Source organism: Poecilia latipinna, unplaced genomic scaffold (genome assembly GCF_001443285.1).
Source record: "Poecilia latipinna isolate Pla-1442-1.1 unplaced genomic scaffold, P_latipinna-1.0 Scaffold1460, whole genome shotgun sequence".
Classification (NCBI taxonomy): Eukaryota; Metazoa; Chordata; class Actinopteri; order Cyprinodontiformes; family Poeciliidae; genus Poecilia; species Poecilia latipinna.
In genome coordinates this window covers 101,555-115,508 of record NW_015114076.1, presented here as the reverse complement: position 1 = coordinate 115,508, position 13,954 = coordinate 101,555, and the positions used below count along the sequence as shown (strand labels likewise).

Below are 13,954 nucleotides of genomic sequence, written 5' to 3'. Positions count from 1 at the left end.
CTTATAAACAAAAAAAATATATATATATATATATATATATATATATATATATATATATATATATATATATATATATATATATATATATAGTTGATTTGACACTGTATTGTTTAGAATACCAACCTTTTGAAACAAAATTTTGATAGACATATTATGGCATATCAAGTCAAAGTCCCACACTTTGCACACTGCAACTTATAGGTCTTTCTAAAAACGGTAGAAAGATCTAAAAGTCTTTCTGCTGAACTAGTGGATGCAGAAAAACTGGTGGAATTTTACCCCGTATTATACATTCAGCAGCAAGAGCAAAATCTTTTTGATAAAATGTTATCTTGGAGATATTATTGAACTGTACAAAAATGAAAAATAATCCAGTATATTACAGTCCACAGTCATCACAAGACGTAGTGGACTGTCATCACAGTCCACATACATGCCGGGGAAACATATATGAACCCAAAATGATAAACAATTTCTGTTTCTGAAAATTGTTTTAAGTGTGACATGTTAATTATATTAATATCAAATGTCAATTCACACTACTCTGCCAAATGTAAAATTGTTTTGTTTTACATTGTCATTAATTTAAATTTTCTGTTTTATTAGAGATTGAAGTCATGAAGTCTCTTTCTTGAAATAAGAATTTTTTACTTTAAAAGTGTTACACTGCTTTGCAAGTTCTAGTTTCAAGAATACATTTACTTGTAACAAGTAAAAATTTCTCAATATCCAGCTTTAAGATCTTATTGAGATATTTAAGGGGAAAAAAACACTTAAAAGAAGTTTCTAATAGAAACAACTTATACTAAGAAAAAATATCTTATAAAAAAAAGGAAAAAGGTAAGGTAATTTTATTTATATAGCACATTTTCAGCAACAGGGCAATTTAAAGCACTCAAGTTCAAATCAACTTGAGATATTTTATCTTAAGATTTCAGTTTTTGCAGATGTAGGTTTTGTCAGGGGTATTTTATTAAATGAATATCCTTTGATCAAAATCACTCCATTAAACTCCGGCTGTATGGTTAAGTTGACTCTTAAATAGTATGCAGCTTTAAACAGGTTTTCCTGCAGGATTACTTTGCATTAAGCTTCATTCATCTCCCCATCAACTGTGGCCAACTCAATCTTAAATACCTAAAGATGGCATCTATAGCCCATGTTAACCCAGGATGCCTATAGATACTGTAGTGTTTTGCTGTGTGTTCAGGATGAAGTACAGTGTTCATTTTCTGCCACACTGTGATTAACTTACACAAACCATTTCAAGGAAGGCAATAGGTTGCTCTGGATTTGATTTGCAAAAAAAATACCAAGCTGCAGTTTTGACATTTTAATGTTCATGTACATTTGGACACTGGCTTTTATTCTTTTTGCTACAGACCAAAATGTCTTTGGTAAAGTGAACCGACTAATTTTCCCTCCACTGCCCAGATAGGCACTGCTCTGGGCTTTTCTATGAGAGAAAACTCCCCAAAGATCCACACACACACACACAAAGAGAATTTAGACTACCTGAAATTAAAGTAAATTTGCAAATTTAAAATATGACTGGATGACCAACAGAAAACTGCAGTGTGTACAGTTAAATGTTTCAATAACATTAATTGAAGCCAAGACACTTTGGTAACTCAATAATTGTTTATTTTTCTAGAAAATTTGCATGGATATTAAAGGAAGATGCGAGATGATCGAGACTAAAACTTTATTTAAAATAATTTAGAAATAAAACAGCACCATATATACAATTGTCTTAGCCAGTCACATGGCCTTTTGTTTTAAAAGCATTAAAATAAAATATAAAATCACTCTAATCGTCATCTAAACAGAGTGTAGAGGAGACCTACAACAGCTGGACAGCTGATAGGTTCTCCTTGATGATCTGATCAATGACCATGTGGAAGACCTCCTTCATGACTTCAGAGTCGATGGCTGTGCTGAAGTGGTGGTAAACAGGTCTGCTCGAGGCCATGTTACAGGCCGAGAACACGGCAGCTACATGGTGGGCTGCAGCCTCCACGTCACAGTCTGCTCCTAGACAGGCAAAATAAGTTTGTCTCAACTCAAACAGCTTATTCACTTTCTGAAAAATAGATGCAACAAGACATTGCCTGACATATTTTTCATCAAAATCCAAATACATGAAACATAATGCCGACACACAGAACCCCTGGCAATGAGTCTGGAATGATGCACCACCATGACCCAGACCGAATAAATAAAATGAACAATGTATTTCAATCTGTATGCACAAAGATTTCTGTTTACCACACCAGCAGAGGTGATGTTGCAAGAATCCAAAGTGCTGAATTTATAAGCAACTTTCAAATGTTGGATCATTCAACTCTCTCACACCTTTCATTGTTCAGTAACAGACATGGCCAAAGCAGGACTGTGAAGAAACTAGTGTTCTGCTTGTAATCTGCTTTCAATGCGTCACTTGTTTTTTAAATGGAAGCTAATATGATCAATTTGAAACACAGTAAAATCAGATGAGATGCTAAAAATGGCTTTAGAATAAGACATTCAGAGAAAATATAAATGATCTGGATTGTTCCCTCTACTGTACCTTCATAGCACGAAAGGTAAAATCTCAAGTGTCTCCCAGAGTGCAGGATCTTCCTCCGGAAAAGGTCAGTTTTGTTCAGAAACAAAATCTATAAGACATATAGAGAACAAAAAAAAGCAGTAGAAAGACCCGAATATGTAAATGGATGTTTTCAGTCATAACTTCATAGCAAAAAACTGAAATGGGTCAGAATAGAAATTGACTTCTTTACTTTCCAACACTTCCATTTGTATTTGTGACTTTATAGCTTCTTGAGTCACGATTCAAAGCATGGGTTGTGCTAGAAAGACGAATCAGTACCAAAGTCTGTGGACAAACTGTAAAGTGAGTTTTTGAGAATGAAATGGCCAGTCGACATTAATCTGTTTGTTGTGGAGCCTCTAGGGCTGTTTACTGTAATCTCACTTTCTCAAAAGAAATATGCTGCAAGAGTGCCGAGTAACAGCTCAGGAGAACGGAGTAGAACCAAGTCCAATCCCTAAAACAGGTTGAAATAAACAGTAGTTGCTAACTATGGTATCTTTGTCAAAAATACCACACTTAAAATTTATATATTATTTTTTATGCCATTACATTTCCCTAAATAAACTGACAGGGATAATTTATCAACAAAAAAAAAAAAAACAAAAAAAAATCTGTAAGAGTAGCCTTCACAACAAAATGTTTAAATTGATTTTAATGCAGACATGTGTGTTTACAAATTTCGTACAGGGTTATTTTTTAACCACTTACAGAGAAATGGGCCTTTCACCAAATTGCTCCCAATTTTGATCTCAAACAAATCATATCCTGCTACAACTTGAACCATTAAAAAGTTTACTTTCCTTATTAGTTAAGCAATTTCAGAAATATGAGCAGGTAATCATAAAAATGCTAAAATCTTACATATTTGTATAATATTTTCTGAACACTTTCTGCACCTTTAGACTAAGTCCAATTGTTTCACTGAGCAAATATAGGCTTTTATTGAGGTAATGCCATTTTTCTCTAGTAACGATCTGCCACGAAGTATAAATCAGATTTTTACTATTGTGTTTAATGTCTGTTTTATAATGTATTCAACAATGACAAGAAAAAAGCATTTTAACTTTACTGAAAAATTCACCAACTGCACAACTGTAGTCAAGTAATAAGTAGTATTTCAAAAGTGCAAAAAAAAAAATCTCCAGTTTTTTTGAACAATAATATTTGTTGTTACTGTGTTGCTAAGAGATGAGCGTATTTTCTGGTAACCAAGTATATGAAGTAAACATCTGATTTTTTTGCAAAATTTACCAACTGTAAATTTCCTATTTCTAAGCAGATAAACAGTATTTCAAAAGAGCTTATGTTTTATAAACAATTAATTTGGTGTCAAGAAATGAACATTTATTTCTGGTAACGAACTGCCACGAAGTATAAATCAGATCTTTATTGTTATGTGGAATGTCTGTTTTATAATACACTGCTCAAAAAAAGAAAGGGAACACTCAAATAACACATCCTAGATCTAAATGAATGAAATATTCTCATTGAATACTTTGTTCTGTACAAAGTTGAATGTGCTGACAAAAAAAAAAAAAATCAACAAAAAATTTTCAATGGAAATCAAATTTATTAACCAATGGAGGCCTGGATTTGGAGCCACACACAAAATTAAAGTGAAATGTTCCCTTTATTTTTTTGAGCAGTATATATTCACCATCAATGACCAAAAAAAAACAAAAAAAAAAACACATTTTCACCTTTCTGCATATTTCAACACAACTGTAGTTTAGTAGAAGATAAGTTGTACTTTAAAAGAGAAGAAGAAATCTTCTGTTTTTTGAACAATAACAATATTTGTTGTCACTGTGTTGCTAAGAGACACGTGCATTTTTCTGGTAAACAAGTGCCATGTAGTAAACAACTGATTTTTACTTTTGCAAAGGTAAGAATCAGAAGGCAGTGCATTGGCATTCGCACAAACATTGCTAATGTAGCTACTGCCCACATTAGCAGTATCCTTTTCCCTAAAATAAGCTTTTTACCCATTTTGTTTATTTATTAGCCATGTTTATTATTTATTAGCACACTGAATGGAAGAAGTCAATGCAAGTCAACGTACTAGTTATACCCCACATGCCACTGGCAGCATTTAGGCTAACATTAGCATTTTGGCTAATTTTAGCTCATACACTAATTTTAAAATACTGAATGCAGTAAGTCCTTGTTATTCAACATGCTATTGAGTACATTGTAGCTTACTTTATCATTGATGCTAATATTTAGCATCAGAACTCTGGGTTCCAACGTACGGGTACACTTTGGAAGGCCCCGTTTAAATTTCTTCAGAAATTTTCCAACTCATTTTACCATTTTTTACTGAGGATTACTAAGTGCAGTACTTTAGTTGCCTATTGTTGTACATATGTTGTAGAAATAAACCTGGACTGGACACCATTTCCAATTAACCCGTCGGTCCAAAAGATTATGACCGTTCCAATCAGAACCAAGAAACGTCTTACTGGTTTGTATTATTTAAGGGCGTTATGAGCAGATAGGAAATTAATTTACTTCAGTTGTAAAAGTAGATATGAAACATTCCCAGAGCTGATTCATGCTGGGTACTAAACATTTTATTGTAATGGCGAACTTTTCATACCACAAGTCATGAACAGAATGGCCAAACAACAAAGGCACAAATTGGCAATTGAGCAAACAAGCACCAAAGAGGATTCAATCATTTGCAACTTCACAAGTCAACAGCACTGCAAAATCAGATCCAACACTAAAAACATGGATGAAAACTTGGTCTCCAAGTGGTGGAGTTTGCGTTAGTTTATCAGTGAATTAATAAGGTCTTGAAATTATGCATATGTTGGATAACTGAGAAGAAAAATTGGTGTGTGTGGTTAATCATAATTTTTAAAACTACCTTAGAGAAGCCTTGTTTGATCATCAAACCCAATAAAATTAATGTTCCTGTTTAAATAGCAGATAAAATATCAAGTAATCTCCAGTCACACTACAGTTCTGTTATTTCCAATGACCTTATCTGACTTTTTCCCCACACTAGAAACAAAAAGAAAGGACCACGCTAAAAAGGCAAAACTCTACCCCATATATCTCAAGATGAACTGCAGAAACAAACAATTTCTATTCATAACCAAAGCAACACATTGTCAGTATGTCAGCAGAAAACAACCACAGCAGCTGTTAAATGTGGTGACAGCAAACTAGAATTTGTATGCCAATTATGCTCATCAGATGCAATCAAAGCTTTGTGGCCGCCATTTACAAAGTGTGTAAGATTTCTTAAAAAGCCCATGAGTGCATCTATCCTGCCGTCATATTAGAACAGCATGAGAGCAAGAGGTTCGAAAAGGTAAGGGTACAAATCATTGTTTCCCATTTATACTTCATTTTTTTTATGGAGATTTTGACAGACAAAGTAGAAAATTAATGCAAAGTAAAAATAAATAGATATGTTGTTTTAAGATATTTTACAAATGGTAATCTGAAAAATGTAGCATACATTTGCTTAAAATCCCCTGGCAAGCATTTGCAAAACCACCTTTTTCCATCAATCTTTGCATCTCCTGCCAATTTTTTGGGCTATGAAGCAGTTCTGCACATCTACAGACTGATGTTTTCATGCATTCCTTGCAAAACAGCTCAAGCTAAATCGAACTGGATTAATTGTGCGTCTGATCAGCAATTTTCACAGATTGTTTATTGGATTTCGATCTCGACTTTGAGCCACTTTCACCTGTACTATGCTTTGATTACCAAGTGTAATCTCAACTCCTGAATGGTAAGGTGTTCCCCTGGCTCAACACACAATAAAATAAAGGGTCTTATTATCAGGTTATTTTGCTAGAAGTTGAACCAACATCCCAGCACCAAGTTCCATGCAGCCTGCAAAAGCCTTTCTTCTTCAACATTTCCCATCAACTCTGATCATGCTCTATGCATGTTGCCACACCATGATGCTGCCAACTCCATTTTTTTGCAGTGTGGATGGCATGTTCAAGTTGCTTTGCGGTGTTCATTTTCTGCCACGAATAAAACTTTTCATGTTTCATCAAAGGTTTCTTTTTGGTGTTGTCTGATCAGAGCCCTTTCTCCCACGCGCTTGCAGTGACCTACATATAGTTTGTGGAAAACTGGAAAACTGCATGTAATGAAGGCTAGATATGTGGCGTACATGACTAATCAACGTAATCTCAACTCCCACTTGAGAAAGTGATATCTGCAGCTGCTTCAGAGTCTTGGTTGCTTCTTGGTTACTACTCTACGTGCTTAGTCATTTTAGTGGAATCTAGTTTTGGTAGGTTAGCAAAACTAGAGAAAGTAGCTGTGTCTTACACAATAGATTGTACAGTGCACAATTAAAGACTTAAAAGGCAATAACTTTAAATGCAACGGTGTGTTAAACCTTTTAACTTTATCCTTGTCGGATGTGTTCTTGAGTCTTCATAATTCTCCATTAAACTTCTGAGGTATTCACAAAGAATATGTGTTATAACATTGCAGAAGAATAAACTGCCCTTCAGGTGACTTCTGTTAAAGTTGTTCACTCTGGATTTCATTTAGCTGCATCAGAATGTAGAGGGTTAAATTTAAATCTATCACACTCTTCAGATTTCACAAAGAAAAACTTACCAGGGAAGTTTTCTTGAAGACTGTGTTTGTGCAGATTGATGAAAAAAACTCGAGGCTTTCCTGAAGTCCGTTCTAAGAAAAGAAAATAAGGTCCGGCAGATAAAGCTAAGAAAAAAAGGTTTAAAAAAAATCCATATAATTATCAAATGCTAATATAGTTTAATGACATACCATTGATGGATCCTTAAACAACATCTGATCATAGCTGCTGAGAGCCACAACAAACAGTAAGGCATGAATAGAATCAAAGCAGCTCAGCCACTTTCTCCTTTCACTGCGTTGGCCACCAATGTCATACAATCTGCCAACAGACAAGAAATAACATTAAAAAAAAAAAAAAAAGATTGAAAATTACATGAAAACTTTCCAGACATCATCAAAGCATGTGCTAATGTGCACAAGAAAGAATAAAAAAAAGTATTTCTTTACAAAGTAGTTTTAGTTGTGATCAAGTATTAAAGCAATAAAAAGTCACTACTATTCAAAATACTGAAGACATTCGTTTCAACAGAGTGGCACCCGGTGAACCTTAGGGTCTGGGTGACATTGGTAATGAGTTTCAATTTGGACCAAAGAGTCTCCAGGTGCAAGATTGCCGCATGTCACCAGCAACGAGGCATTTATCTTCTGAGTCAGTTGTACCAAGCTGGAGGAGGATAAGTGTTAACTGAACTGACGGCAGTAGCTGAAGTGATGGAGAAAAGAATAATCACTGCAGCTTTCCTGAGTTACCAATTTAAAACATGAGATCCTGTCATTTTATGACAAACTTCGCTTGATTTATTATTAATTCAACAAAATGAGCAAAAGGTGCAACAGTATTTTCATACCAAAATGAGAGCAAGGCCAACATTAGGCTTTTGAGTTTTTGACTGTTTTAACTGAAAAAAAATGTTTTGGTCCAGATATATTAGAAAAATTAGAAAGAGAGAGTTAGATCCATAAACTAGCCTCATCAAGTTTACAGCAAGAGTTCTTACTGTTTATTCTTTTTTTTCTCAAATTACATTTTCAACTACACACACACAAGTTCTCTATGGATTCTAACCTGCAGCCCACAGAAACAAATAATGTTATCCAAGAAAGTAGATAAAGAGCATTGTAAAAGGTATCTGAAAAGAAACGTTTCAGTGGTCTACTGATACACTTCATATTTGATTTTTTTGTGACTAATTGGAAAGATTAAGGCCATCAATATTTAATGTCCAATTCACCCCCAGGAAGTTTCCTTCATTCAGTTCACCACTGAAAGCTTCTTCTGTTTGTTGAAATGTCTTGAAGGGGAGTCTGAGAGTCTTCAGAGGTTCAATAACTCAATAAGAGACAGCTGGAAGTTTATTTTTTATTTATTTATAATTTTCATTATTGTGGGTATAGATTAAGTTGTCTGTTTAACTGATTCCTTAGGACATTTTAAGTCGGATCGTTTGGTCAGGTATTTCTTCAGTTGGCAGACTCTTTTGAACATCTGCTTAGTAGTCATCTTTAAGATAAAAAAACCCCAACATATTTGGTTATTCTGCGATTCAGACAGTTTTGTTTGGTGAATCACTTTTTTTGTAAAACAGTGTTGCAGTTAACATTCTGTTGCCATCTCCCCTCGTAAAAAAGTTAAATGTCCCTTGCTGAAACTGCTGCTGCGGTAACCAAGTTTTTAGGTTTGCCACACCTCCCTCTTACACTTCCACCACTGTATTTACATAACTTAAAGTTCTTGTTTGATTAATAATGCAACTTCTAATTTCCAAATTTTCTTATTCAAGATTATTAACCCCCATTTTAGAGTCAGGATTGCTTGACTCAATGTAAATTTAGAAGATTGATTTAAAAATCCACTCGCCTTCAGGTTAAAGCTTTTTTATATTTAGTATTTATTTCAAAGTCTTACCTAAAGATTGTTTCATCTACTTGAAACTGTGTCTCAATGATTCCACAGGTCCTCACTCTGACTCTCAGGACATCCATCTCTGTGGGGATGTAGTTTGGCGAGATGATTCGACTTATGTTTTCAAAGAAGCTGCAGATGACCAGGAAAAAAGGAAGACATTTGACAATAAATTTGAAATTGACTAGCTGTAAACTTGTTCTTTTTCCATTGGTTCTAGTATTTTTTTTTTTATCAATTCTTAATCAGTTCACAAATATGCCTTTAAAAAATATTTTAAAAAGCATATGAAACAAAAAACAAAGGAAGATTTAGTTTTTAAAAACAAGATGGAAAATTATTGTCAGCCAATATTTTTTCAGGACTTTTGTAACAATTGTAATTTCAATCTGGAGCAATGTCCTCCAAGCTACAGTATAGCAGAAAAAAAAGCAGCAGAAAAAAAAAAAAAAAAAAAAAATCACCTCCCCGAGTCATGATGGTACTTTCACACTTAACCACAAGACAATTAGTTCTTTTCATACCTAAGGATTGCATACACACCAACACAAGTAAATGGGGAAAGCCCTATAATGTACTGTAGAACTGAATTTTGAGAATTGCCTTTGATGTATTTAAGCATCAAAAGAAAATGCTTTAGAAACTGAAATTTCATCTCATGGAAGCATCAGTGAAAATTGAAACCTTTCAATGAAACTCTGCCTCCAGGTGTCTTATGTGAATCATGTCATTAATCACTTGATGTGACTTAATATCATTTGTGACAAGACAACAAAGGTTTTTCTGGAAATGCTCAAACAACAAAAAAAGCTATCTTGACTATCGAAATCCTGCGAAAATTGAGATTCTGAGAAAGTTTTGCAAGATCCCATGAAATACTTGAAAAATCAAGACTGCAGTTTTGTGTCCCATTTAAATCCATCAGAAAATGTTAAAATGCATATATTTGAGGCCAGCTATGACATTTCTTCTCTGAATTTGTTGCGGTCTATTCTGCAAACAAGACTTTTTTTGGAACCGACTTCTATAGAAGTGGGAATGCTTTGGACCCGTTTTATTTTTTCTTTCTATAAAGTGCTATGAAGATGACATTTGCTCTGACACTGACACTATATAAAATAATATTAACTGAATTTTACAAAGACTCAGAGAAAAAGCTAAACCTGTTCCAAACTGATTGCAATTTAAAACATCCCAAACGGCTTGGAGGCTTGCATTTATAGTAGGGCTTAATTAGAATGCTTCTCGTAAACACACCTTACAACCGCAGATAACGCACTGTAACTACATATTTTCTTTTAACAACATTAACCGCTCACTTCAAGCCCACGCCACCATCAGAGAAGTCATTTTACACATTTGGGTGCCTGGGGAAGTCAAGTGTGTCACGACACAGTCTAATCCAACATTTCTGGAGGGAGAAATCAATGGCGGGTCTAGCAAGGTGAGATCACTGAAAGAGAGACAGGCGAGTCTCATATAATCCCCCAGCAACCGACTTTATCGAGTTCCAGTAATGAAGCTGTCACACCTCCGTCCTTTCTCCGTCTGACCACCCGGAGTAGATTTTATCTTGACTGATCGCCTCCCTGTTGCCTCAAAGATAAGAAGTTCATTCTGCCCACCGAGTCCACATTTATTTAAAAAGACAAATCACTTCTTTTACTTAAAGAAATAATCACAATCCAATATTTAATCATATAGCCAGCCACTCGGGTGTCCAGCTTATTACCGAATATTGTGTGCACAAGACAAGTGCACATTTCAGATTGCTTTTCTGCAAACATATTCCATTCTTTACATAATGATGCAGCACAAAAGCACTCATCGAAAATACTGAACACAGAGCACAAAGCAGAGAGGTAGGTGTTGATGAAATTTTGGAGGCCACTCTGCTTTTACACAACTCTTGAAAGAGCATTATTGCATGATCCAATGACAGAGCGGAGAAAAACAAGTGCTGTTCAGACAAAAACATTTTGGAACAAATGTGGGAAAAATAACAGTATTTTTTACAAGTATTCATAGCACTTTTTCCACATTTTGCCATATAGTATGAAGATCACCAGACTTATGAGGAAAACAAGCTTGATGTGTGGAGGAGTGAAAACCAAATCTGAAAGGTGTGGCATGCACTTGATTAAAGCCAACTTGTCTCTCAACTTAAGAAGTCCATAGCTCAAGTGAGAGAATGTGTCGGCAGGAAAACATCTAGTTGTGCATTCATTAAACAGGCTTTCATGAAAATGTGGCAAGTAGTTAGATGTTGAAGTCCCAATTGGAGTTGGTCAAAAGACAGAAACCAAGAAGCTAATGTCAGATGAGACCAAAAAGCAACATATCTATACATACAAACTGCCATGCATGGCAAATGCATAACTCTACACACAGCCCAGAACTCACCATCTCCATGATAAGACATGGAGATGCCGACGTTACTCTGTGGATGTGATTTTCTACAGAAGGGATAAAAAAAAAAAAAAGCTAGTTGTAGCTTTCTTGAGACATCCCTCAAATAAGTAAAATTGATTCCTCACTTTTTATTATCACTTTTCAGAGCAATGCAAACTTTACAGCTAAGTCATAAACACTTCACTTTACCTCAAGCTACACACAACCCCACATATTATGCCACTATTCGTCTTTTCATTAGACACAAGAATAGTCTCTCATGCATGTTTCATGTACTCCACCCTTATTCTCCTCCACCTGGATATCTGCAAACAGTTTTTTTATTTTTTATTTTTATTTGATGTGGTTCTAATTAAGCTTCCTATTCCAGAAATGTCATGCAAATCATTTCCTGATGGGAGTTATTCTCAGTGCTGCTTTTACCATTTGCTCTCTATAGACAAACTGTAACTACTCTCCTTACTGGGCAATTTCCCTTGACATTTCCACTGTCAGTCATAATTGGGAAGGGGATTGTGCAATATAAATCGCCCTGAGGTTGATGTACTCACTAGAGGGCGGAGTCGTTCAGATCGTACTCGTGTCCTCTGGCTGCAGCGGCCCTCACCCCCTGGTCGGCCCAAAGGGCACAGAAGGCTTGAGCCACAAAAGGGAGCAGCTGCTGATCGTCTCCCAAGCATTGGCTGCAGGACAGAATGCAGCGGGCCTGGATCTGGTTTAAGGTTGGGAACATTGTACAGTCAGGGTCAATAATATAATGCTGGGATGCACCGCAGACAGCACAAACCTGGAGTGAAAAAAGGATCAATTTGATTTCATAGTGCATTAAAATCTCTAACTATCAGAGAGAGGTTAAGTTTTGATGTTAGTTTCATCAGATAATTATGATGATTTTTAGATTACAGCTAATGGAAATCCCAAAATTAACTTTACCAAATTAAAGAATACTATACAAGATCAATTAAAAAAAAAATTGTGTAAAAGAAAAACTGCTGTAAAGCATAATCACCAAGACTAAGAGATAAATGCTTGATGCCATTTACAATAAATCTATAAGATACTAGCTTTCTGAAATATAGATAATCTGTATATAAAAATAAAATAAATAAACAAAATCGCTCAGCAAAACCTGAAATCTTATCTAGTCTTAATGATTTCTGTTTATTAACGCTTGGAAGCCTCACTGAAAGCTAGAATACAACTAAGAGTTGCAACGCACCCTGGATGCAAACGCTTCTTTTCTCTTCGTAAAATCTAATATTATACAAGTACCGCTCATGAGACGAGGACGCCATGCTTCACATAGGCAGAGAGGGCCCTCTAGTGTAATAGAAAGCAGGTGCAGTGAAAGCCAAACATAAGAGGAATGAATGTCTGTGGCTCACCTTGTTCTTATTATTTGCGAGGTTTATCCGCAGCTTGCCCATTCCTTGCAGAACAATCTTCATAGAGGTTAGGAGGTTATCCAACACTGCAGGCTTTGAAAACATTTGTCCATTTCATTTGCATCTTTATTCAAGAAAAAAATAATTATCCAGCATTTTAAAAAAGTGTGATAAATGCTTGGTACCTTGAAACTAAGAAGTTCCTGGCTGGAGAAGCCACGGCTGTGTATTATCTTTATCTGTCTGATTATTGTGCTCTTTCCGCTCTCTGCAACTCCTGCCACACAAACAGCGTTTTGCAGCAATTAACCAAAGTATTTGAGAGCTGCTAAATGATGCAGCATATACACACCAAGCATGAGGATTTTGATTACATTCCTTTCGGCCCTGGCATGATCACAAAGGTCTTGCTCGATTGTGGAGCTCTTTATTTGGGCTGTCTTGGTTTCCTCCGAGATATCCTGTTGGAGGCACATTCCCATGCAGACCTAACGGAAACAGCGACATGTCTTCATTTCAATTCCAGAGATGTTGAAATAACCAAAATAGTTTTTTTTTTTTTGTTGTTGTTATTGTTGTTGCTAAATCTCCAGGAGAAAAGCAAACAAAAAAAATTAAATAATCATCTACAGATATTTTGACAAATAGGACTTAATTAGTGCTTAGTTGAATAGAAAAATAGGTGTTCTGAAACAGTGAATGGGAGAGCGAAAATTATTTCCTGATTTCAAATTTCAAACAAAACTTTCTGAAGTCGTTTATCAAACAGAGTTTTGCTGCGTACCTTCAGCGACAGATGAAGCATGTTTAAACAACGAAACATCCCTCTGTTGTTGCTCTTCGTTTCTCAACACTTTGTTTTGTTGCTATTTCTCCTGGCATCAAGCAAGCGTAACTCGGAGGTGCTAATTTGCTTAATTAGGAACACACTTGTACCGCATTCTGTCAAAATAAAAGCCTGTTACACCGGAAAAGGTGAGTCTCTAAAAAACAAAATGGGCAATTTTGTTTTGGCCAGATTTGTTTGTGTTCACGTGCAAAATGTTCAACTCATGATCGTTATTTATGAAAAAAATG

General features: G+C 35.4%; 1 protein-coding gene across 1 annotated transcript; it reads right to left on the bottom strand.

The window, feature by feature from the left end:
* Nucleotides 1–1,690: 1,690 nt before the first annotated feature.
* LOC106962780 (guanine nucleotide-binding protein G(o) subunit alpha-like) lies at nt 1,691–13,820 on the bottom strand. Its single transcript, XM_015057398.1, has 10 exons — nt 13,662–13,820; nt 13,230–13,365; nt 13,063–13,154; nt 12,878–12,970; nt 12,044–12,204; nt 9,084–9,212; nt 7,367–7,496; nt 7,196–7,267; nt 2,570–2,657; nt 1,691–2,034 (listed from the first exon to the last, which is right to left on the bottom strand). The coding sequence occupies exons 1-10, from the start codon at nt 13,698–13,700 to the stop codon at nt 1,844–1,846; spliced, it is 1,131 nt and encodes a 376-aa protein (XP_014912884.1). The 5' UTR covers nt 13,701–13,820; the 3' UTR covers nt 1,691–1,843.
* Nucleotides 13,821–13,954: the final 134 nt, after the last annotated feature.

What these genes read in the sequence shown, in the direction of transcription:
- LOC106962780 (XM_015057398.1), bottom strand. Translation starts at nt 13,700, where the DNA reads ATGTTTCGTTGTTTAAACATGCTTCATCTGTCGCTGAAG. An exon ending in TGCTTCATCTGTCGCTGAAG is followed by an intron (nt 13,366 to 13,661) that starts GTACGCAGCAAA and finishes TGTTTCCGTTAG; the next exon opens with GTCTGCATGGGAATGTGCCT. An exon ending in TGTTTAAGGATCCATCAATG is followed by an intron (nt 7,268 to 7,366) that starts GTATGTCATTAA and finishes TTCTTTTCTTAG; the next exon opens with AACGGACTTCAGGAAAGCCT.